The 26,852-nt window shown below is 36.3% G+C and overlaps 1 protein-coding gene and 1 pseudogene across 1 annotated transcript; one reads left to right on the plus strand and one right to left on the minus strand.

Annotated features, from left to right (window-relative positions):
• Positions 1 to 8,598: 8,598 nt before the first annotated feature.
• Positions 8,599 to 14,479, plus strand: LOC113281306 (annotated as a pseudogene).
• LOC113281307 (ethylene-responsive transcription factor LEP-like) lies at positions 14,375 to 15,518 on the minus strand. The gene has a single exon (XM_026530018.1). The coding sequence runs from the start codon at positions 15,354 to 15,356 to the stop codon at positions 14,460 to 14,462; it is 897 nt and encodes a 298-aa protein (XP_026385803.1). The 5' UTR covers positions 15,357 to 15,518; the 3' UTR covers positions 14,375 to 14,459.
• Between the last annotated feature and the right edge of the window lie 11,334 nt (positions 15,519 to 26,852).

Here is a 26,852-nt window from a genome sequence, read left to right on the forward strand (position 1 = left end):
ACCAAGTGTGCGCATATGTGTGCATACGGTATTGGTGAAGGAGACAGGTTGTTCGAAAATTTCTGCTGAGTTTGTAAGTCTGCAAACTGTTAAATCAGTCACCTTAGGTACGCATACCCGTACGCGTACTCACAGAAGTTTTCGAACTGAAATTTTTTGCTGAGTTTCTAAACTCAAATCCGGTAGCTGTGGTACACGTACCCGTACGCGTACCCAAGCTGGTTATATTTCTCAAATCGGAATATCATGAACTTAAACAATAAATCAATAAGGAATGCAATCATTGAAAACCTTAGGTCCCGGGGTTTTTCTGCATTTGCGGGTGCCTCGTTAACAAAATTTCTGGTGTCTGTGTTATTTCTATTTCGTATTATATTTTGAAATATCACAGGTTGTGCGTTAAGATAAATCAATTAGAATATCCAACCTTTGGTTGTTGATTTAAATTGATTGACACTTGGATATTGGTCTTAGGTAAGGGGGAGTGGTTTTCATATTGAGATGAAAGTATTGACTAAGGGAGAGTGATACATATCACCGTAGTATTGTTGTCAAAGTTGTGATATAAGAACTTTGATACTGTGTAATAATACTATGACACTGTATAACAATGATCGAGAGCTTTTGTTTTCTCATTGTTATGGCTACAGATCTTCAACAACTATGATGCTGAATTGAACATCTATGGAATCATGGGAGTACTTGGAAAAGATGAAGTTTTCGAGTAATGTTGAAGCACCAAGGATATCAAGCATGTGGACGAGAAGCTACAAAGTTTTATTTATTTTGTAATCCATATGTATTGATAGTTTTGCCACTAGAATTGAAAAACGGGAAGATTGTTAGAGAACTGCTCGGTCGAACTCGCATGCGTTGCTATCTCAAGCATGTTTGTCAAGTTTAGTTGTCAAAACTATATGTCTTGATTTCCAGACTACTTATAGCTAAGTCTCGGTTTAGGACATATTAGTGTAGTTGAGCTCCAGACTCCATGAAGATTATCTTACGAAGACGAAGAACTACTCGAGGAACTAGTGGAACTTCATCCGACTAAAAGGTATGTGGATACTTGAACCTATCTATCACTCAAAAGTCTATCTCTCTATCTCCTACTCTTGAGACAAAGTCGTATAAGTATGATAGTTTTCATACATACACATTTGCTTTTTCGAGCCGAGTTTACTCGCCTATCTTTTTCTCGAAATATGTGTTGGTAAACTTTTGCTTTAACCACTTTTCATCTTTATCCGTGACGAAAGTCATGATGACGTTTCAATCTTGAAAATAGCTTTAATGACGATAGTCGTGAATAACGATTGTTATAACATTATAGAAGAATGTTTCAATGATTGAAATGTAGAGTTGAGATTATGTAACCAACTATGGATATAAGAATATATAGTGTGTTCGCACATTAGGGTATAAATCCATGAGCCGGAAACCAATTGTGTGCACTTGTGCATGCGACATTGGTAAAGGAGACAGGTTGGGTATGCGTACTGCCGGAAGTTTTCCGACCAAAAACTTCTGCCGGAGTTTGTAGTTTACAAACTGGAAAACCAGTCACCTTAGGTATGCGTACCCGTACGCGTACTCACGGAAGTTTTTGAACCGAAAATTTCTGTTGAGTTTCCAAACTCAATTCCGGTATCTAAGGTAACGTACCCGTACCCAATCTGGTTATTTCTCAAATCGGAAGTTCATGAACTTAAAGCAATAAATCAATAAGGAATGCAATCTTTGCAAACCATGGCTATATTATTCATGAATTGATTCAAGTGAATCAAACCGATTTTGTTTCAATTGTGTCTATGAATAAAGACCTAAGCAATTGAACAACTCTATCAACTAGTTCTTATGAGTCATTTGAACTAGTTATGAGAAAGATGAATATGGTTGATATGAAAGTACTCATATGGCTAACTTCGGTTAACTATTTGTGAACCAACCAAGTGTACACGTTTAGGTACGGTTACTCAAACCTAAATGAAACACATTTCATTTGTGTATGACAAGCTAAGTTTCGATCTAACGGTTGAAAGATATTAGCTTTGGGAAATCAGGTTTTTCATCTAACGGTGAATATTGAATGCTTTGTTACCAAGGTAACCTAGATTGCAAACCCTGATTTGAAAACTATATAAAGGAGACTTCTAGCAACTGGAAAAAATGATCCCCACACCTCCTCTGTGATACTAGTTAGTTTGCTAGAGTCAATTCTCCTTTAACCTTAGGTTTCTTCCCGAGACCCTGTAGGTTAACGACTGAAAGACTTCATTGGGATTGTGAAGCCAGACGAAACTACTTCTCTTGTAGTTGAGCGATCTGATCTTTCTATTTTCTATCGTACGAGTTCAACTGAATAATTGACTTGACATTATATCTCGGATAGGTCAAGATAAAAATAAATCACAAACATCTTCGTCTCATCGTTTGTGATTCCGCAACATCTTGTTTCGCTACCATACAATTAAGATTGTTGTGAGGTAATTGATAAAACTAGGATGTTCTTCGGGAATATAAGTCCGGATTATCAATTAGTTCATGTTCACCTTGATTTATCAAAAGACGGAACAAAAACTCTTAGGTCTATCTATTGGAGACAGATTTACCTATCATAGACTTTTATGTGTGATACAAATTTGTTTATTAAAGTCTTCGACTTTGGGTCGTAGCAACTCTTGGTTGTGGGTGAGATCAGCTAAGGGAATCAAGTGCGTAGTATCCTACTGGGATCAGAGACGTAAGGAGCGCAATTGTACCTTGAATCGGTGTGATATTGATTAGGGTTTAACTACAGTCCAGACCGAAGTTAGTTTGTAGTAGGCTAGTGTCTGTAGCGTCTTAATACAGTGTGGTGTTCAATCTGGACTAAGTCCCGGGGTTTTTCTGCATTTGCGGTTTCCTCGTTAACAAAATTTCTGGTGTCTGTGTTATTTCTATTTCGCATAATATTTTGTAATATAATTGAAGTATCACAGGTTGTGCGTTAAGATCAAACAATTAGAATATCCAACCTTTGGTTGTTGATTTAAATTGATTGACACTTGGATATTGGTCTTTGGTACTATACAAGTTTATCTCTCTAGTATATGTTAAAGGCTCGCAGATTTCCATTTGCTTGAGTAAAGATCAAATCGAGAGATTGAGATATTAACTCTTTAATATAATTTTATCTTGATTTTTTCTGACTGTCTAGTTGATTCTCTAGAAAGTATATTGGAGTTAGTCCATATAGATTGCTAGTCGAAATATTGGGTGAGGTTGTTAGACCCCCGCTTTTTCAACTAGTGCTTTTTGGATCCCTCGGAAGACTTATGAAGCACATATAAGAGATTTCACCTAATTAGGATACTCTTCTTTCGAATAAGTATTACATGAATACTTTAGTGAGATTTCCATACAAATGATCAGTTTAATATGTCCAAGGGATAAGTTTGTAAGAAGAACACACTTCATTATTTATAATGACTAAGGCAATTTGAACATCAAGGAATTTCCAAATCCGAAAATATGCAATAAATACCAATTTTATCTTTTGTAAAAGATTCCAACTATTTAATATACTGAAAATCTCTCATGGATGGCAACCAAATATTAGCTAGCAATAAACAGGGAATACATGTGCACAAGAAACAATTAAAATCATAAAGAAGATTAGACAAGCAGACTCTATAAAGAACACCAAAAGAGCTCATAAGGATATTATTGATTCCATATATGAGCGTGTTAACTCAGATGAAAACTTTGACGGTGATACTGGTTTAGAAGTACATGAAGTTGGAAATGATGCTAATATGTGTAATGGCAGTTCACAAGTGCAGAAAACGCAGCAAGCCAATCTTGAAATAGGAAGTGCGGTTAAAGAGATGTTGAAGATAAATGCATGGAAAAATTCATCTTGGATAACCGAGAGTTCCATAACTTTTAATATCGTTTGTTGCCCAAGTTTCAAAGAGATGATCTTTGCGATTGGTGATTATGGGAAAGCTATACCCGCGCCATCTTACCATCAGATTCTTACTAATCTTTTAAAGAACAATTAGAAGAAATGAATAACTTTGTTGATACATATAGGGTACATAAGAAATATTTGGATGTTTTGTCATGTCTGATGGCTCAAAAGATGGAAAGAAACGTCAAATTATTAAAGAGTTGCATAGGTATACAAAAACTAGATTTACAACTCAATATTACACATTTAAAATCCCCCACAAGCATAAAACTCCTTTGCAAATGATGTTTGTACATGATTAGGGGGTGAAATTTAGGTTTGCAAGGGAAGATGTTAGAATGAATGTTCTCAAAATTGTCACAAGTAATACATTTTGGGAAGATAATTTTATTTCTTCAAAAGTGCTTGGTCCTTTAGTTAAGTTTGTAAGGTTGGTGGATATAGAGTGAAAACCTACAATGCCTTGTTTCTTTGTGTATTACGGTAAAAACTGATCTGCCGAAAATGGTAAAATGAGGTAAGTTGATGAGAAACGAGTCTAAACCCTAAACAAATGTACTACATAGGAGTACTTTAGATTCGAGAGATCAATCTGTACAATCCTGGCCTAAATGGCCATTCCAGTCTTGCTTGGGTCACAAAGGAAGGAGAAGGGTTGGTCTCAGGGAGGAAAGCAAAGGAAGTGTTGAGATCAGAGTGGTAGACTCTGTGAGAGGTGAAGGTGTATGAACGTGTATCAGAAAGTAGAACTGCTTGAAGGTTGTAACCAATGTGTTATGTGTATTCTGGATACTTGTGTTAATGATGATGATTACCCTTTTCGAAATAGATCAAAAAACTTATTTATGTGTAATCATTCTTGTACACCCTGATCTCCTAAGAAGTGGAAGTTGTGGAGGAGTAAGAAGGTGGAGATCGTGAAAGTGATGAAACCATGTCCCTATCATGAAGGGACGGCTGGACGGTTTCACATCCACTACTCCTCTACTTTTGTTAACTTCCCGCCTTTCCTGACACTTTCACATAATGGACGCATTGCACACCACATTGTCGTAGACCGCCAGACCAATACCCTAATGAACATCCCCCCATTTGTGACTTTGTTGATGTCTCGAGTATTTTGGTAGAAAATAATACTTGGTTGTTAATGTGACTTACATGACTAGGTTTATCTGCATGACTAGGCTTACTTGCATGACTAAGGCTTATCTACATGGCTAGGGTTTACCTGCGTGACCTCCTCTTACTTGAATGATGAAGTCAATAGGTTGTGAGAGTAAGTTGTGTCACAATTGGAATGAACCAGTGATGTGGAACGTGGTAGTTACTTAGTGATTCCAACACCATGATTTGTGAAAAGTGATCATGAGGAGTGGAAAAGAGGATGTATGGCCATCCAAGCAATTAAGTGTGTGTATTAGGACGTGCATGTGAGGCCTACATGGAAGTATATATTTCGACCAATCATGTGTGAGCTATGCTATAGGTGGATCATGAGTGGAAAGTCGAGCACTTTTCATGACATCAACAAGAGGTGATGGGTGGTCATGAAAGAGTGGAGAAATATATATACGAGTATGGAAGTAGTCACACATATGTAGCATGACATATGGTCTCATAATCACATTAACCCGTCTCTTGAATGAAAGAGTGAATGGAAGTTTATCTTAATACATGAACAAATCCGTGAAATTTCGTAGTCAGAAAATTCAGATGTGAGATCTTTCACTAAAACTGATGTAGAATCTTCGATTTGAAATATCCTTAGAAAAACGAAAACGGTAATCTTACACATACCACTAGCTTCAAGTAATTTTCAAATGATTATTTGATCAATACGAAACATCCCGAGGTAACATTAAATGATTGTCTTACACATATCATATAAAATTTTCAAGGTAACTTTCACATGATCAACTTGACTTAATATCTAGTTTCCAACAAATGAATTGTTCTTAACTAAAGTTGTCAAATACATGAAGGAAACATTCTAAGCCTTAAACTCATATTTTGAGAAATATATTAACGAGATATACTCGACTCGAAATTTCAATGTGTATATTATTTAAATTCTATATAGTCATACGACTTAGTCTCATTAGTAGATATAATATAATAGACATCTGAGTGATAGATAAGTTTTATTTCACATACCTTTTATCGTCGAAGTTCCTCCAAAGTTTTCAGTAGATCTTCTTCTTCAAATGGTGAACATCGTGAAGTTTGAGACTCAACTACAAACTTCTATCGGTAAACTAGAAATTAAAATATAGTTTTGATCAACCAAATTTGACAACAAGCTTGAGATGGCAACACTTGTGAGTTTTACCGAGCAATGCTCTAACAAATATATTTCAAAATTTTGGAAATAAGAGCAAAGAAAGACATCAAATTTTGTTAACGAGTAAAACATCAAAGTAGAAAATCCCCTGAACACTCAGTTTGAGACTAAATGACCGTGTTCCTCCTTAGATTAAAACTATTCAAGAAAAGGATGATGGACATATTCTTTAGTGCTTTAACTGTAAAGGACTTAGTCGTATGGGTAATGGATGTCCAAATTTTAATAATTACACTAGAGGCAAAGCTCTGAGTGCCTCTTGATGATATGCCTCACGAACATGTCTTTGAGACCTGCACAAAGCTATTTATGTTGCGGGAAACTCTAACATGCATGTAACTCCAACTCCAATGAAGAAGTGTACCATGAAGATTCAATTGCTGATAAAATTGTCAATCAATGCTACCAGAAACATTAGAAGACTAGAACGTTCTTATTCTGTAAAGAGCGGTTCAATGTGATAGACTTTGTGTGAAAGTTAATGGCTTGCAAAAAGAACTTGATTCTAGTGGTGCAAGAAATCATGTTAATCAAATACGAGGTCCCAAAGAGCATATCTCTGAAGGTCGTGATTGATAAAAGAAACTTCAAGCATAATTATATAATTAGAAAAAGATTAAAATGAACTAGTTATTTGATAAACATAAAGATCTCAAAATTCAAGATGAATCATCCAAGAATGATCTAGTCAATACTCTTGGAAAGATCAAAAGGTTAAAGGAAGAGAATTTGAGTCCAAAAAGGGACTTGAAGTTCTACAATAGCTCGAGCAAATTAAACTCAATGTTTGGAGCATATAAAACTCATCGTGATACACAAGGATTGGGCTATAAAGGAATAAATGCTCCTAGCTCTAGCAAGGAGGTAAAATTTGTCAAGGCTACAGATTCTTCTCAACCAATGCATTCACTGATATCAATTGAAATACCTTCACCTTAAGTCAATGATAGAGATAGAAAATTCGATTAAGCTCCAAAGCAAGCACATCCACCTCTAGGTAACAATAAGCATCACATTCCTTATGTCACTAGACACTACTTTTACTGTGAAAATACATGTCACCTGGAAAAAAACTCCAGATTCCGTAAAAGGAATGAGAAATCCAATAAGATTCAAAACACACCAACTTGGATGTTAAAAGAGGTAGATAAGTTCACTTTGAATAATTAGACAAGTCGTCTTGATTTTTTTTTCCTTGAAGCATGCATATATTATAAAAGCAATTAAAAAATTATTACACGAGGGAATGTGATTCCCCTAAAATCGTCTTGATTATTCAGGTTGTACATGTCTAATTGTTATGCAAAAGAATTATAGCAGTAATAAACCAAGATTTTCCTATACATGCTCTACAAAAATCTACTATCCAATGCGAAGACAAAATTGATGCTCCCGAGTCCAAACTAGAAAAACATCGACTTGCAAAACGACAATCGATCTAATTTTTTCACAAGAAATCTAAGAGATGAAAGAAAATATCAATTGTTGCAAAAACCACTCCACAATGAATACCAAAAAATGTCCATGTAGCAAAAGAAATAGATCTCCCACAACAATCCAAAATAAAAAAGAAAAATATAAGGAAGAAGAAATAAAGCAAGTCAAAATCTACTCATCGTGAAAAATCCATTGATGCTGGTTCAATCACCCATGGTGAACAAAATAATTTTCACCCAACACAACTTAATTTGTTAAAAATGCATCCTCACCAAGAATGCCATTACCTTAAAAGTGGTGAGGAAGGCACATGATTAAGGGACATAATTTGTTAGATAACGCCGAATATCCGCTGAAATAAAAAGATGGGCAAGGTCATTAATTAACCATGAGGAGTTCCCTAAAAAAAAATATTAGACTTAACTTGATCGTATTTTAATTGCTTAAATACTTGCTTAAAATTTGTTCTCTTTTGTTTTGGGAAGACAATAAAATTCACCTCCTTTTATTGGGACCCCTGGCTTTCGAGTTCCACGATGTATTATCCAACACAACAACTACGTGAAGGAAACCAGGCAATGGGTGGTCCGACAAATCATGCTGCAGACGACAATCAATCGAGAAATCTCTAAAATAACCTGGAACCACACAATCTAAGGTAATTCATGAAATGACTGTACTGTATAAGTTAACGTAATTCATGCTTAAAAAAAGGAAGAAACATTTCACACCAAAACTAACCAATAAATGCATGAATTAAATACAACCTCTAATGGATAATCTTGTCCGATGTATTAGCTCCTAATCCAATTACGGTAGCACACTATTCTACACCATATGAGTCTTTTCCCGCGCCATTTATAACGGAGTTCCGAGAAAAAACAAAAAAAGAGGCACCAGCTGTAACGTCAGACACTGAGCGACTTCGATCTGAACTAGTGACTGAGCGAGAGAGATTCTCAGGGTTTGAGTAAGGATGGAAGATCTAACTCCGTTAGAAGTTCGATTCCTTCAACTCTGCAAGGTACAGATTTACACTTCCGTTTAGGGTTCTTTTGCATTTTTTCATATTTTTTCTGATTTTAATTCTCTGATTTTATTTTCCAGTCATTACCATCGTTTGATGAAATTTTTTATGCACAATCTATGGATTTACTCAAGGAGATAAGGAAAAATCATTTATTACCGGATACTTCTTCATCTATTGGAGGTGGAGAGGTACATTCATCTTTCAATTTCTCGTTAGTATACATTTTTTAATTGATTATCCAAAGTTTGAAGAGATTTGATTGATTTCTTTGGACTAGGGAGAGGAATTGGAAATGTTTTGGTTTGCGTTTATCTTGTACTGGGTAAGAAGATTGAGTGAAGGATACAGTGGGAATGCAAATGGAGTGAGTTTGTGTCAGATATTGAGGGCGACTAAGTTAACGTATTTTCTACTACTGCTATTACTCTCTTTTTTTTGAATTATTGTGCTGGGAATTTTGGATTAGGGTTATTTTAATGCTTTCACAGGACTGTGGAATTTTTTAAAGAGATGCCACAGTTTAATTTGAGGGCTGGTTCAGTTTTGGAGAAATTGTATGGTGAACATTGGGAGAAGAAACTCGAGGTAGTGTTGTATTCTGAACAAGATGTTTTATGTTTGTGGAAATGTTGCTTTTGAGATATTTGGAGATGTTATTTATAATGGGTTTTGTTTGTTTGGAACTAGGCAAAAGAATTGCAAACGAATTTTGTGCACTTGAGCCTTCTAAGCAAGTGAGTGTTATTGTGTAATGTCTTGTGCTTATGGCCAGTTTGACCAGCTAGGCTTGCATTGCTACAATTTGTTCGTCTGCTCAAAAGGCAATGCATATCTTGTTATACATTCTATAGGAATCAATTAGTTCATTTTCAACTATTTCGTGTCATGGGATATCCTTGAAAAGCTAAGCAATTTTCATTTTTTTTGCTTACCGAAAAACTAGCAGTTGACGTGCCTGTTTTATTGCTTTGAAAACTGGCAAATTTTGAAGTTAATTCCTCGGTTGACCGACTTGTTTCTCCTGGTATGTAGGTATTACAAACGTGTTTATGGGGAGTTCTTTTTGTCAAGTTCTGCCGATGGGGATAAAAAGAATATAAGTGCCAGCATTAAGGGAAATATGTCAAAATACCAACGGTTTGGATGGTTGCTCTTTTTGGCACTGCGTGTTCATGCATTCAGCCGCTTTAAGGACCTGGTGGCTTGCACAAATGGGTTGGTTTCGATATTGGTTAGTTAAACGGATAATCATTATACTTTTCAGTACATCACCTGCACTTATTTGTTATGAGTTTTATGAATTCTTGAATTTTACAAGTTTTCAGATTTTTAGCTGTCATGAAAAGAAAAAAGATCCTTGTGTGCGTAATAAGTTTTGAAATTTCTGACAGGCTATTATGATTCTACATGTTCCCCCATGCCCCAGAAACTTCTCTATCCATGACTCAAAACTGTTTGGTATAGAACTGTCTTGAAACTAGTCTGGTTCTGGTCTTTGAATTGTGCATGTAGTCTGTAACTTGGTGATGTTGCTTTGATTGTCCTTTCAGTCAGAAGAGGCAACAAGGGCATGGATCTTATGGGTCTCTTTGCAACAAGTATGACACGTCGGAAGATGAGTTGAGGAAAACAATGGACAAAACCAATAATTTAATTGTCCAAATCCTAAAAAAGAAACCCTGTTTGCTATCGTAGTGTAAAACAAAACATCTAGAAGGTATTGACACAGGTTAGTTCGACATTTCTTATTCCCCTTTTCATCCTTCTTATCGAATCTATTGCTTAAGGGTTAACCTTGTAAACTATTTCCACTCATGTTATTATAAATCAAAATGCAGATGGATTGACCTATTTTGAAAATTTAATGGAGGATTCATCATCTTTATGCACAAGTTTAGATACCTTAGAGAAGGACTATGATGATGCATTACGTAACAAGGGTGAACTGGATGAGAGAGTGTTTGTTAACGACGAGGAAAACTTACTTGGTTCAGGAGGTCTGTCTGGGGGTTCAGTTAATATTTCTGGGGCCAAGGTAGGTTGTCGAAGCTAAATTATGAATACCCGCGGTTTCCTAATAATATTTATCCTTTTGTTTCAACTGATTGTGGATTTTCATTTGTGCAGCGCAAGTTCGATGCAACAGCCTCTCCTGCAAAGACGGCTGCCAGCCCATTATCCCCTCCTACTGCATCGCCAATAAATTGTAATTTTCTTGGTAACGTGGGGGTAGCTGCAACTCCCGTAAGCACAGCAATGGCAACTGCTAAATGGCTCCGAACTGTTATTTCTCCACTTCCTTCAGAACCCTCTGCAGATTCTTTCTTCAGCTGGCAGGGAGGTGTTTAATCATGTTATTCGTAGGGCCGATATAATATTGAGGGCTATATTTCCAGGGAACACTTCTGATAATACACAGAGTGCAAACATGATGGACAGTGTATGGGCTGAGGAGAGAAGAGTGGAAGCTCTCAAGTTATACTACAGGGTGTTGGAAGCTATGTGTAGGGTGGAAGCTCAAATATTGCATGTCAGCAATTTGAGCTCTCTATTAACAAATGAGAGGTTCCATCGGTGCATGCTTGCTTGTTCAGCAGAATTGGTTTTAGCTACCCACAAGACTGTAATAATGTTGTTTCCTGCAGTCTTGGAGCGAACTGGCATCACTGCTTTCGATTTGAGCAAGGTGATAGAAAGTTTCGTTAGAAATGAAGAAACCCTTCCCCGAGAGTTGAGGCGTCATCTAAACTCTTTGGAAGAAAGGCTTCTTGAGAGTATAGTATGCGAAAAGGGATCCTCACTGTACAACTCTTTGATTGTTGCAAGGCCTGCATTTTCTTCGGAAGTAAACTATTTTGGATTATTAGCTGATCCTATCCCATCACTGGATACAGTTGCCGCACATAATAACATTTCCTGCAGAGGCTTGCCACCCCTATCTTTTTTGCACAAGCATGATATATCACAAGGTAAAGATTATTAAATTAATTCGCAGTAGATTCTTGCAAGCTGTTCCTGCAGTATTATAGGCCATTAAATTGGAAAAGATTCCCGAGCCCGGTCATAGTTGAATTTTTTTTCTAACTAAATATTTGTTTGTGAACACGTTTAGAAGAATCCAAGAACTTCTGTATGGGTTTTCAGCCAAATATTGAATTTATTCCAACCTTCTGCTAAGTCAAATTATTTCAGGTCAGAGCAGACATATCCAATCTCCCAAGAGAATATGTGGTGATCACCTCAATCTATCTACGTCACCAGTAAAGGATCCTAAATTGGCCTTCAAGAGTCCCAAATCAAATTTATCGCCACTTCATTTACAATCTGCTTTTGCCAGGTATTGGAAGTGTATCTCTTTGATACCTCGTGCATCTTGTAGTCGTCTACTCTTAGCATATCTAACTTTGCTGCAACCTTTGTTTATATATAAATCATGATATGCGTCCTGTGTGGGCATATTTGCAGCCCAACCCACCCAAATCTAGGAGGGGGTGTAGCATGTGCTGAAATGGCGATCAATGTTTTCTTTAACAAGGTATTGCTTGTAAACAGTATTACTGGTTGTAGTATCGGGATCTCCCTTTCTTTCATTTTTCTTCTTCTTTTATGCCTGTGTTTGCCTCTTGGCAGCTAACTTAGATCCACTTTTCCTCAGATCAGGTTGGGCATATACTTCATTTGTTAGATTGTACATAACTGTTTCTCATGGGCGTGTTCAGATTGTTAAATTAGCTGCTGTAAGAATCAATGGGTTGGTTAAAAGTCTCCAACTGTCTCAGCAGATAAGAGAGACCGTTCAGTGTTTCCCACAACAAATCCTTAGTAGGCGGACTGAACTGTTTTTCCGTCGGCATATTGACCAGATCATCCTTTGCTGCTTTTATGGAGTTGCAAAGGTATGACCATGAACATTCTAATCTTAAGGCTTATCTTTCATCATATATTCTTATTTTCCCTTACTAAGGTCTCCTGCTCGGCTTTCAGATTTCTCAGTTAAGCTTGACATTTAAGGAAATCATTCACGCATACAGAAAGCAACCACAATATGAACCTCAAATTTTCCGACATGTATTTATTGACTGGTCATCTTCACACCAAAATGGGGTATCTATCCTACGTACTTCCCTTGGAATTTTTGCTTTTGCCTATTTTTCTAGAAACTCTAATTTTGTGTTTGATCTGAGTACAGAAAACAGGTCAAGAGCATGTTGATATTATTTCCTTCTACAATGAAATTTTTGTTCCATCTGTAAAGTCACTGCTGGTGGCAGTCCATTCTGCCAGTGCAACTTCTAAAGCCAAGCAGCTCCCAGAACCAAACCATAACATTGATGGTATGCGCTGTCGGTTCTTTGCCAGTTTATAATTCCTCCATCAGTGTTTGTGTAATTGTGTTCCCTGGTGAAGGAAAGTTGATGCAGTTTTTTATTTTTCGAAGGAACTGGCAAATGCCCTGGATCACCTAGGCCACCGCCATTTCCAAGTCTCCCTGATTTATCTCCAAAGAAATTATCTCCAGCACATAATGTCTACGTCTCTCCCTTGCGATCATCCAAGGTACACTCATACTTTTGTTATCTTGCAATAGTTTATATAAGCTCTCGTGGCTTCTCATTTATTTCATTGATTTAAGATGGTCAATTTTCTGCACACAGACTTGACCTCAGTTCTATAAAAGCATCTGAGCTGTTTTGGTGTTGTTATGAACTTGTAAAGTTGTAAACCAATTTCTTTTGTAGAATGTAGAATGTTTCATTAAACTTCATCCAATATATGCTATCTCGTAAGGAGGCTAGTTAACGATGAAGACCAATTTCGTTGATGCAGATATTTTGAGAATCACAAGTCAGAAAAATCTTGAATGAAGGAAAACTAATGTGCTTCGCCTAGGAAGAAATGACAATGAAATTTAGTTCTTTTTAAGGGAAAATTAGTTGAAGTCTGGTAAAAGGGTATTTATAATCTTGCCCAAACCTGACAATCGTGTAGTCCTCATTTTGTGAATGACTTTTGTATACAGGTGGATGCATTGATCACGCTACCATCTAAAAGCTACTATGCATGTGTTGGAGAAAGCACTCGTGCTTATCAAAGCCCTTCCAAAGACTTAACTGCTATAAATAACCACTTAAATGGGTAAACCATTCTATCTAAAGCTGGATAACTTTCAAGTTTTGTAAGTGCATAATATATGGTGAATATGATCGCTTTGTTTTCAATTTTGTCTTTCCCAGCAAGGTCAACACAAAGCTGGACTTCGATAATGTTGCCATAGTAAACGACTCTCTTGTTTCGAGCAGTCTTCAGGGTGAGAGTGACAGTGATATCTCTGCTCCCATTACAACTGCTGCTGCTGCTACTTCTAATTCACTGTTGGAATCTAAGCAGTCGAATAACACCTCAGACTATCTGAGGTATGTTTCCTTTTGTATAGAAGCCATAATTTATCTCTTTTGGGTTGTTCCTGGTTACTTCTGTAAATTTTGAATTTCTGGGCTACTGTAAAAAGTAACGTTGTCAACGACAGTAAAAACAGGGTAATAGTGAAAAATATGAAATATATTCCTGATTCGATAGAAACTCAAACTGATCGATTGATCTGATTCCAGGCAAGATTATAAACACATCATCATCAACCGTGACCCATAGAGAAAACACTGACCCCCCCAAAAAAAGAGAAAAGGGATACAATCTTTTTAAAAGAAGTAAGCTGAAGAACCCAATTCAAAACCATCGGCGACTCCTGGGAATGCATCTGAAACAGATGGCATTCTGCCAAACATCGGGCTATGCACGTACTCCCCGGTGTCAAAACCCAAACAAGACCCACTTGACACCGTTTCAAATCCACTTGTAGTCTGTTCTGGATACCCAAAATTATAACTGGTGTCAGATGACCAAATCCCCTGAGCCATATCGTAAGCAGAAGAATTGTTTGTACAACCAAAAGAACCTGAAATGTCAGAGGTTGGCAAAGGAGGAAGGTCTGTTCCGTCGTAGTAGTACTGATTAGAGGAGTTATAAGACGACCCAAAACTACCACCACAATCAACTGTAGTAGCAGTCATTGGCTGTTGTTGCTGAGAGGAAGATGACGCCGAAATCCATGAATCTCCAGCAGAATATCCACCGGAAAAGTTGCACAAATTGCTGCCTTCAGCATGCGAATTGGAGTCATCTTTCTGTTGTTGGGATGGTGGAATTTGATAGAGAGATTTAGAAGGTTTGTTGATATCAGCATTGACTGCTGTTTGATCATCAGGGGAAATGATAGAAGTGACAGAAGAGCCAGGTGGCATGTCGGAATATACGAAATTGGTTCGAGCTCGAGAACCTCTCATGGACCGAGCAGCTCTATCGTAGGCCAAGGCAGCTTCCTCTGCAGTATCAAACGTTCCAAGCCAATGCCTCTCTTTAGTTGACGGGTCTCTAATTTCTGCTGCATACCTTCCCCATGGCCGCCTTCTTACTCCAAGAAACTTTCCTCCACTTCCTGCTTCTTGTTGCTGGGCTGTTGTCGTTTGTTGTTTTTTCTTGGTCTTCTTTTCTTGCGACGAAGACGACGATTTCGTTTTCGACTTGAGAAAATCCATGAGAAGAGAAAGCAGTAATGAGTTTCAGTATACTCTCAATAGCTGAACTGAGTCAAGGAGACAATGATAATAAAGAGTAGGAAATGGGTATTTTCTTTGCTGAATGTTTGGTGTTTAAATAAGAGAGAAACTTTGCTGCCTAAGTATGCACTTTTACCCAGAATGCCCATGACATCTCTATAATATCCTCTTGTATCCTTTGATGAGTGAGAATCAATTAGTGTGATTTAAAAAGGGTTAAGGTTAGATTGGAAATGTTGTTTCTAGATAAGTGGAACGTTAATGAAGATGATTAGCATGTTCTGCAGTCGGATATACTGTGATTATTAATATGATTTATGCGTTAATCCGTTGTCGTACATAGTCGTCCAAATGTTCCCTTACATGTGATTATGGTTAAGCTCAGGCTTAATTAATCCGTCCGATGAGTATACTTGGTATCGGGGCTTAATTATGTTTATTCACTTTAAGAGAGCGTTTATTATTAAAATCTTTAATAAAGAAAAACACTTTGTATGGGCGTGCGTGTACACTTTTCGGTTCGTTCATTTTAGTATTTGGAGAGCCAATTGAAAGAAGAATTATACCCCCTATTATTTTGGACTGTGGCCGGGGTTGTTGCTTAATTGAAATATAATTAGGTTAAGGAACATAGAGAGTATATTTTTATGATTAATTATTAAGGAGTTTACATTTGTTTGATTGATTTATCGGAGTTGGCATATGCATCCCCCTTAAACGTACTCAATGTCGGAGTATCTAATAATCTGCTATTAACTCTTTAAAAAAGATGATACGGTGTTGAAGTATGATAATTGTGATAAGCGAATCTATTCGCACAAAGCTATTATCACTTCTAAATCCATCCTATGTCAAAATCTCAGCCAAATGGTTGCGTAAGACCATCATTCAACCCCGAGATTCATCAAGTTAATTTTAAGTCTTCTGTCTACCGATCATTATCGTGTGAATCTATGCTTTAATGTAAACGAAATAATCATGTCTGAAAGTATGAAAACAAAACAGGAGCAGGGAAAAAACATACGGTGGGTTTGAAGTTTGAACCATGCATAAAAAAAAGTTAAAAACAAATTAAGCATGATTAATCTATTGTAAGATTAAAGGGGGTTAGAATTAGATCATGTTACTCGGACCTAACTCATCATATAAACAATAAGCTACGCCTTTTAATCCATTAGTTTATGCATATATAACTAGGTCAGCCATGTGCTCCCAACATAACCCCAAATTCATCATCATCTATCAATTATATTAAAGAGTGCATACCAACTTTACTGCCTTTTCAAATTTAGCTAAAACTTTCCATCAATTGGAAACAAAAGAGAAAGGAAAACATTAAACGTTTTAACTCCGATTGCATGTCGATAATCTGGGCAGTTTGCTATGATCGATCATTCCATGACCTTCCTCCTACATTCTCATTTTATAACATCCAGACCAGACAAGAAGAGGCCAAATTTGGGGAATGTTTCCATAGTAATTCATCCCTTCATGCAGCATATATTCATCTTGATCCACATTGGAAAACGCAAGGTTGGACGCCCTTATACCTCGAGCTCGTTAAAACAAACCCATGTCCCGGTGGAATATATTTTGGATTATTATTGTGAAAGTTAACACATTACTAGCTAAATTGTTTTATGTTGTTTCTAACTCCAACCACATCCTGGTTTTGTGTGCAATTATTGTGACATGTTTTCTCCTCACTACCTCACACACCACTAGTTGAATGCAGTCTTAGTCAATGATTCTCCTCCAAAGTTTCCTCATTTGTTGTTTCTCCCCATGACTTCTGGTTTTTGATACGCGGATTTTTATTATTTCAGAAACTATCGTTTAGAATGAGCAATTTGGGATGCCATTATCAACGAGCCTATATTTTTACTGTTCATGTCGGTACTGGAAAATTTTAAAAAATTATGTCGATTTAAACTATCGGCGCATTGAGAAATCATATCCGCATGAACGTTAAAATATCCCTAAATTGTTCATTCATCATTTAGTCTTAATATAAGAAACTATGTTTTGATTTGGTAAACCATAAGTAGGTCCCGTTTTACTCCCTAACGGTTTATTTATGCTTATATTCCAGCGTACATGAAATACAGGAATTGTTATTTGATTTTAAAGCAATATTATGATTCCAGATGACGTCGTTATGCGTTTAGAAAAGTTTCTGAACTACTATTTCTCTCTTATACTTTCTTTTTTTTTTCCTTAAAAATAAAGAAAAAAAAAGTTAAAAAGTTAAATATTTATCGAACTGCAAATCATGATTTAACGAATATTCTATATTTGGAAAGCTCTCTACGAAATCTATATAACGAGTAACTTTTACTATTTTTCGAATCTTTAATTTACATGATATAATTTAGCTTAAAATCAACCATAAAATGAACTACTATACGAGTTCACTTTATAATATAAACTGCTTTACAAAATGAACTACTATTTACGAGTTTCTTATAAATAAATTGTATTACGAGTCTATTTAAAATTAACTATTATTTACGAGTTAATTGAACAAATGAACTGGTAGAATGAAATACCATTGATGAGTTCATTTTATAGAGTAAACCGTGCTAGGAGTTTTGAGAACGAACTACAATTTATGAGTTCATTTAAAAAAAAAATTATATTACAAGTTTATTAAGATTGAACCACCACCATTTACAAGTTCATTCTACAAAATAAGCTATTAAAATGAACTACCATTTTCAGAGGTAATTCTATAAAATGAATTACTATTCGATCACGAGTTCTTTAGAATGAATTACGATTTATCAATTTATTCTACAAAATGGAACTACAGATTGGTGTTCACTTTTTAGTATGACATGCTATTATTTATTTATTTTTGAAATTAAAAAAGTATTGCTAAGTAAATAAAGAGTTTACATGGGATGCGTCCTCTAATAATTGCATACTCATAATAGTAGGAGGAGAATTGGACCAAACTCTGCTTACTCTATCTACTCTAGCAAATTTAGATAGAATATCCACAACCTTATTGCACATAAACACAATACCATGATGTAAAATTTTTAGAAATATTTTTGATATCAAGAATCAAATTATGGATTCTTCAATCGACGTTGAAAGTGTCGTTATTGACTGCATCTACTACTAGCTTCTACTCCCAGGTTCTTAGCCCATCTTACCGCTTCCCATAAACCTTTGCATCCCGCCTGCTACGCGTTAACTGCTTCTACTAAGCAGATGCATTTTGAGCTCCTGTATCTCCCTGTATGATCACGAAGGATTAGTTCAATGCCACTAAATTTAGCATTATCAAAATAGCTACCATCAGAATTAATAGAAAAGGTCCATTTGGAGGAGGTGACCAACAAATATTTTCTCCGTTTTAACGTGTCTCCAGAATCCTACTCCATTTTATACTGGATTCTTGTTTCAGATATATGTTTTCTGCATATAGAAACCACTCTACATGAGAGATGTTAGTTCTCTAAAAAACCTTTTCACATTTGGAAGACCATATAGTCCATGTTATAATTGCAATTCTGCTCAAGCCCTCTTGTGAAATCAGTCTTGTTTTCAGATTGTCAAATCACTCATATATCCAATTCCCTAGTGATTGAATGTTGTTAAACTGTAGACCCAAAATAGTAAACCAGACAGCTTTAGACACTGCACACTCTATGATAATATGAGTTGGAGTTTCTTGAACCTGTGAACAGAAAGGGAATGCTAAATCCATCTATTGAATCATGTTAACCAGTTTATCCCTTGTAGGCAGAGTGTTTTTGATGCATTTCATAGGAAGTGATTAACTCTTGCTATATTGAGAAACTTCCAAAGCCTCTTGAATATCCATTGCATTCTGCTTCCTACTGAATTATGAAGATGAACTTCTCCAAACATCTTCTTATACGCAGACTTTACCATGAACCTACGATTCCTCTATAAAATCCATATTAGCTTATCCCCATAGTTTCCATGCATATAAATATTAAGAATGAAACTTGCTATATTGAAGAATCAAAGAGATTGAATATGAGATTAACATCCCGGGTACTAGTGTTTCCCAATAAAAGTTGATGAAAGTAAACATATTTCTGATGATTGGTGACACTTTTTTTGTACCAGTAGTTCATTTAATTCTGGAATCCAACGATGTTTCCAAATCAAAAAATTTCATACCATCTTCCACACCCCAACAACTGTATTTCTTTATGAAGTTCCAGTTCTGAAGAAATTGATCTCCAAGACCAGGTTGTGTTACTTTTCTTGCGGAGATTGAAGAGTTTACCATCTGGGAAGTAATTAGCTTGTAAAAACTTAAAACATACAGAAGAATCATCTGTTGCAAGCTTCCAGGATGATTTTGCTATCAATTCTTGATTGAAAGTGTGAAGATCTTTGAAGCATAATCCACCTTATTCGTTATGCTTATTCACATTCCTCCAAGAGATGAAATTTTTACCTCTATTAGATTTATTATTCCTGCAATAAGCTTGTTGTGTAGAATTCATTTTAGAGATGGTAGTATCTGGCAATTTGAAGCTGGTCATGTACGTTTTTCACCATGATTGATCTTGCTTCCTCGGACATGTTGACACAACGTCATCTTGTAAGTCTACTGGCCATCTTGTAAATTAGTGAGGAAAAAGGATTTTTCATGTTTCTGCCGACAAAGAAATGAAATCGTAAGTATGTTTCCTCACTAATATTTAGTTGTATAACCTGCACGATACCACTTATGTCTTGACAAGATGAAGGATTCACGTTTTTGTTGAAGTAAACTACAGATTTATCAAAATTTATTAACTGTCCTGAGCAATCACTTAATTGTTCAATAACTTCAAGAAGTTTATTGTTTTGAGTAAGCTTTGCTTTGCAGAAAAGCAAACAATCGTTAGAGAATAGCAGGTGATTGATCTTAGGTGCAGATTTAGAAATTTTCATACATGTCAGATATTTTGTACACTCACAGTGGTTTAAAAATCTTGAAAAAAGTTCATGGTAATGATGAATAAATATGGGGATAGAGGATTCCCTTGTCGTATTTCCCTTGTTGGATTGAAAGATTTAGTCGGCGAGCCGTTAAGCATGATTTCAATTTGAGTTGTGCTGATGCATTGATGGATTAACTGGAAAAACTTACCATTAAAACCAAAAAATTTAAACACTTCTACTAAAAACACCCATTCTAACCTGTTGAGAGCTTTCTACATATCCATCTTAAAAGCAAGATGACCCATCTTGCACCCTTTATCTTCATGGCTTGAACCAATTCTTCGACCAAATAAATATATTTAAAAATTAGTCTTCCCAGAACATACATTGATTGCATTCAGGAGATAATTCTGAGTAGGGATGGTGCCATTAGTGAGGTGGGTGGATCCCTGGCCCCACCCAATTTTTTTATTTTTTTAATTAATAGGTAATTTGGAACATATATAAATGTTACTAAATTTTTTTCACACTAGTTTCTAATTAGAGACGTGTGTGACAATATAAGCATTACAACTTTTGTGCAACAAAAATAAGTGTTGTAAAAGTTTTGTTGTCAAAATGGTTAATCAATTTGGGAGTATCCAACTAATACTAATATTGTCCCACCCCATCAAAACTTCTAGCTCCGTCGCTGACCATATGTTTCTTGAGTCGAAGAAGAAGTTGCAAGGTTAAGAAGACTCAATGATAGCACAATCAACCTGTCTTCCATGTTGGATGCATGAAGAAGTCATGGAGACAAACGTGGATTAGGATATGATAGACTTGATACTTCGATAATCAACAAGGAAGTAAAATTCGTAAAGGCTGTTTGCCCTCCCACTCCAGAAGATCCATCTGAACAAGGTCGTACAAATGAGTTACCAAAGTGCTGAAATGACATTCTGACAGAAAACACATTCAAAATCAACCAGAGGAAATCTCCAACTAAGGATCAACATATTAACCAAACGTCTCATAAAGGTAAAACTAAAAACCTTACTCCTTTCAATAAGCATTGTTATTATTGTAGAGATAAAGGTCATATGCAAAGGGATTGTAAAATTCGAAAGATGCAAAACACTTTAGAATTTGTTTCTAAAGAATTGAACTGTTTCAAAAACCTCTCAGATCGTCATTGTCCTATGAGACAAACGAATTATCACATGAATTCAAAATCATATCCCAAAAGGAACATCCCTAAAAGGAAAAATAATAGAAAAGAGTAATACCTTTATCAATGGGGATATGAGATCTGATGTTTCAAAGTGGAAAGATGCAATGTCGCTAGAAATGAGGAATCTTCATTCAAAGTCCACCCACAAGTGGATACCAAAATCCAAAAAGGCATCCAAAAGGAATTCATCTAAAACAGATTCTAAGAAAAACAATCATGTTGTAATCTTAGACAAATATGACTATGAATGTCTAGTGCCCAGACTAAAAAGGGAGGATATTCGAAAATATCATACTGGACCATGTTCCACAAATACTGAGCTATCACAAGCTCACTCCAACAACTGATGTTGGCATTCGAAATTTCCCTAGATGTGCTCAATTCAAATAAAAGGGAAGTTCTAAAAAGGAGCATGAGAATTTGAAGGAAGTATAATATTATACTCATGAATAACTAAAGGGTTTTCTATGCTTGTAATACCTTTTCTATTCTTAGAAAAATACTTTCAATCTTTGGAAAGTCCATGAGAAAATTTGGGAAAGTTTTTTTTTTTTTTTTTTTTTTTTTTTTTTTTTTTTTTTTTTTTTCAGATTATCTAGATCATACTGGTTCGGAAAAAAGTCTTATGTTGTTTCCGAAAGTGTATATTTTCACAAATAATATACCTTGATTAGGTATTTCAATCTTCGAAACCAAGTTTGACTTATTATATAAACCATCTATAGGACTGATACTTCCCTCTATGTTTTCTCTGCAGCTAGAGATGTGTGAAAATACTATTGATGTTGAATCCCAACTTCGAAAATTTGAAAACTTTCAAGTTGAGCTCAAATGCTATTTCTTAAAAGAACATAAACAAAATCATATTTATTTTGAACTCATGCTTATGCTAATGGGAGATTCTGAAGTTGCTCGTGAACTTATGGAAGCTACAGTTTTGAATGAAAAGCTGCCTGAGTCAAAACTCTTAAAGTTGATCGTGAAAGTAAATCTCTTGAAAAAGAGACTATATCATCTGAAAGAAAAGAGAAGACTCAAATTTCAGAACACTGAAGAATCTTCGGTGAATAATGAGAGCACTTCTAAATATTAAGTTATATGTTGTAATACTTAATCCAGAAAAATAGACTTCAATGTTTGATTTCTTTCAATAAGTGTAAAGTCTATTATGAATAAAACTATCTTATTATTACGAATAAAATTATTATTTTATAATATTTCTTGTGATAGTTTTTGATAACATAGCCTGTGCTTGAATGCTTTATTTTATTGCTATGTATGTTTATCGGATGTTTGATTTCAGTTTTATTACCTTGATATTCGATCTCATAATGTGTGAACCCTTATGGTTTGGGTGACTTTTTGATTTAGCAGGATTAATTTCTAGCCCATGTTGGTAGGCCTTATCAAAGGATCGGGAGGGGTTCCTGTAGAAACAATATGTGAAAAAGTCACAATATGTTGAATCTTTTGGTTTAGCATAAAAGCATATGTGTTTCAGGTTTCAACTTTTGCATCGCATAGCTAAAACCGGTTTTCAACCTTTCTCTGGCAAAGGTTGCTCTTTGTTGTTGTTCTTTTGTTTTGGCGGGAGGATGACAACCTTAATGGGGGAGAGTTCTAAGTGAACTTGCGCTTAATGAGATATCTTAAGGGGAAAAGAGGATGCGGAATTTGAGGTACAATCTTGTTAGTTAATTGTTTGAAAAGAGTTGTTACCGAACATATTTGTTGTTCCTTTACTGTTTGGAATACGAACCAAAGGAATTGTTCCAAGTGCGTGACTTATTAACAAGTTGGAGGCACAGGAATACTGAGGGAACTAGGTGAACTAAATGTTTAGTTGCTTGGTCTCAACTATACGAAGTTTGTTTGAATTTGTATAGCGGCTTAATGCTGAGAGTATTCAATTATGGACTAGGTCCCGGGGTTTTTCTGCATTTGCGATTTCCTCGTTAACAAAATCTTGCTGTGTCATTTAATTTTATTTTCCGCAATTATAATTGTGTTTATTATAATTTAAAGTAAATCGCACAATGTAGATGGTGGATTTTCAACAAAGGGCAAAACCGTAAAATCATGACACTGCATGTTTTCTGACAGGGCTTTCAAGCATGCAACGATTCATATTTTACGAAGCCACGATGAATATGTCTTTCGAAAAGCCTCCACTAGCTTAGCGTTCGATCCCTGGCATTTCGTCGTGCCCTCTATGTAGAATAACATAATTGGGCGGTTCTCCGTAGATTGAGAGCAATAATGCCTTCAGGACGTCAGTGATACTCACTGTTCCCTGACTACATGAGAGAGACCCCCCTCTACATAAAAGAACGATTGGGCGGTTCTCCGTAAGATTGAGAGCAATAACGCCTTCAGGATGTCGGTGACACTCACTGTTCCCTGACTATGTAGAGGGAGTGTATAAACCCAGACGGTTCTCCGTAAGATTGAGAGCAATAACGTCTTCAGGACTTCGACAACACTCGCTGTTTTCTGACTATGCACCTTTCAGAACGGATGTGACGCTTTAACTGGCTAATATCTCTTCTGCAATAGATTAATTCTACCGTGACATTCACCACTGAATTCCTAGAAAATAATATATTTTATCTCATTACTCCGATTTCATGATCGAATCCATGGATGATCTCAAGGGATGGTAATAGATAATCTCGTTACTCCGATTTCATGATCGAATCCACGACTGATCTCATGGGATGGTAATAACCACTTTCATTAATCCGATTCTGTGGTTGAATCCACGATCCCATGGAATAGTAATACGCGTTTTATTATTCCGAATTCATGGTCGAATCCACGACTGATCCTATGAATTGATAATAAAAACTACTAACTTTTATTACTCAGTTTCATGAATCATTCTCCACTGAATTTCATAAATTAGTAATAAATACTCAACAATCGGGCATCTGGACTACCACTGAGTAAGCCCCATAAAATGGTGCGAGTGTACTCGACAATGATGCACGAACGAGCGCCCAAATGCGCGAACGCGCATCCAAAATATGGAAAAATGAGTAATCCCACATGAAATAGGAGAGAGAAAATAATAACATTAAAATAATGGAGAAGCGCCCATGGGCCGGGCCCACCGGACGGTCGTGCCCTAGCCGTGGCCGGTCCCATGCTTCCTCCATTATTTTTCCTTATTTTTGTTGTTTTCATGAACTCATGAAGACTCCTCCATTCCAGCAACTTTCCTTGTTTGAGCAAAACTCGTGATTTCTCCATATTTTCATGGCTTCTCCATGTTTGTGTAGTTTCACAAAAAATAATAATACAAAATAGGGAAAGGTGTTGCGGGACCGGCAACTTAGCTGGCCGGCCAGCCTTGGACGGTCCCACACCTTGAAGTCCCTAATCTTTCATAAATTCTTATTTTTCTCATCTTGTGAAACTCCCCTATTTCAGCAAAAATCATGGTTTCTCCATATTTTCTCAAATATTGCGCAAACCACGAAAAAGCCAAAAGTCAACATGGTCACATGACCGACTAGGCTACTCACGAAAATATATTAAAATATTATTATTTTAATATTCACAAAATATTGATCAGACGAGCATACTTGCTCATTCGAGCAAAATCGAGGATTTCAGTCAAAAATCGAACTCTTCTGAAAGTCCAAAATATTGCTCGAACGCTCATCAGAAAATACTGAAACTCTCAGTACGGAAACACGGATATCATGGCAACATGTGCATGCCTTCTTGACCGACCAAGGTCATCCTTAGGGCTTGCACAAAGCCGGTCCCACACGTTTTCACACTTTTGACCTAATTTGCGCAATCGCTCATATTGGGTCCAAACTCTTCACAACCAACTCAGAGTTTGTGAAAACACCCATCAACGGTCCCACGACCACCAAGGGCCGGTCTCATGCCACCTTGGTCGGTCCCTCACTTTTCTATAATTAGGTTTTATCACCTAATGCTCAATCCAGCACTATTTCAATAAATGATGAAACTGGCATTTAATCGTCATTCCTTCATCATCTGGCCAACTCAGGACCTTGGTATACGCTCACTCGAGCAATTGGGAATCACATGGACGTCCATAGTCTCATGTGATCGGTCCCTCCTTCGCTCATGACCTATTTTCAGCAATTCATCGACTAATGAGCAATTGATCAAAAATTAGGGTTTTCGAACAAACGCTCAATAAATCACTATTCTGAGCAAGTTCAAACACTAAATTAATTTATGTTGATCCATCAAGCAACATGCAGATTAATTATATAATATTCAGTAATCTACCAATATTTTAATTAATATTTTATTGGATCAAATCACCAATAAATAAATAATTCGTCGAATTGAGCAATACTTGCTCAGTTGCTCGAATACTGATTCACTATCAATATTCAGTAATTTATCAGTAATTCCTTGAGTCGAGCAATACTTGCTCAATTTCTCGAATATTGATCCAAATATCAATATTCAGTAATTCGTCGAATCGAGCAATACTCAATTGCTCGAATATTGATCCAACTATCAATATTCAGTAATTCGTCGAATTGAGCAATACTTGCTCAATCGCCCAACTATCAATATTCAGTAATTCGCAATGCTTTCTCAATTTCTCAAATTGATCCAACCATCAATATCCAGTAATTCAGTTACTCGATTATTCTACTGAGCAATTCGTCATTCATGCTCAATTCAACAAAACCTAGACTCATTGTTTAATCAGTCAACGTGACTAATCAAATACACGTCTGTCATGCATACTTCACGATTCGTGAGACTTCAATCACGTCACATGGGGGGATATCAATTAGGATTTTGGTCTGGCAGCCTACGACACGTGGATTCATCCATGATGAGAATGTGAGTAAGTCGTACAACGGTTGAAGGAGTTAGCAAAGTACTGGGTGGACGGTTAACCAAGTCTCCGCACGATGTGGAACTGGTTTCACCACGATCTTCCACTTTCCCACTCTTTCACTCAAGAAACCGTCACACTTACAGGGATCAGTGGTTCATCATTCTTGCAATATAAATAAGTCCAAATCGAGGACAACAGATAAGGATCATCATTCGTCAACAAATCGATTAGAACTTATTCATAGAACTCAACTTCAGCAGTTCATCAATTTGCAGAAACCTTCAACACATCCACAATCCTTGATCATCATTGATCCCACACAATTCTCAGCTTCCCTCCTACCGATCATCCCATCTCCCTCTTTGCGACAGTATTGACTCTGGAACGGCCATTGACTTGGTTTAGGCCAGTGTCCTAGATTGATCTCTCGAATATAAGCACTCCCTTTGCAGTGCATCTGTGTGAGGTTCAGCAGTTTGCTCGGTTGTGGAGTCTC

This window comes from Papaver somniferum, chromosome 5 (assembly GCF_003573695.1).
Source record: "Papaver somniferum cultivar HN1 chromosome 5, ASM357369v1, whole genome shotgun sequence".
In the NCBI taxonomy this organism is placed as follows: Eukaryota; Viridiplantae; Streptophyta; class Magnoliopsida; order Ranunculales; family Papaveraceae; genus Papaver; species Papaver somniferum.

Coding starts and splice junctions, on each gene's coding strand:
- LOC113281307 (XM_026530018.1), bottom strand. CDS start 15,356: ATGGATTTTCTCAAGTCGAAAACGAAATCGTCGTCTTCGTCGCAAGAA.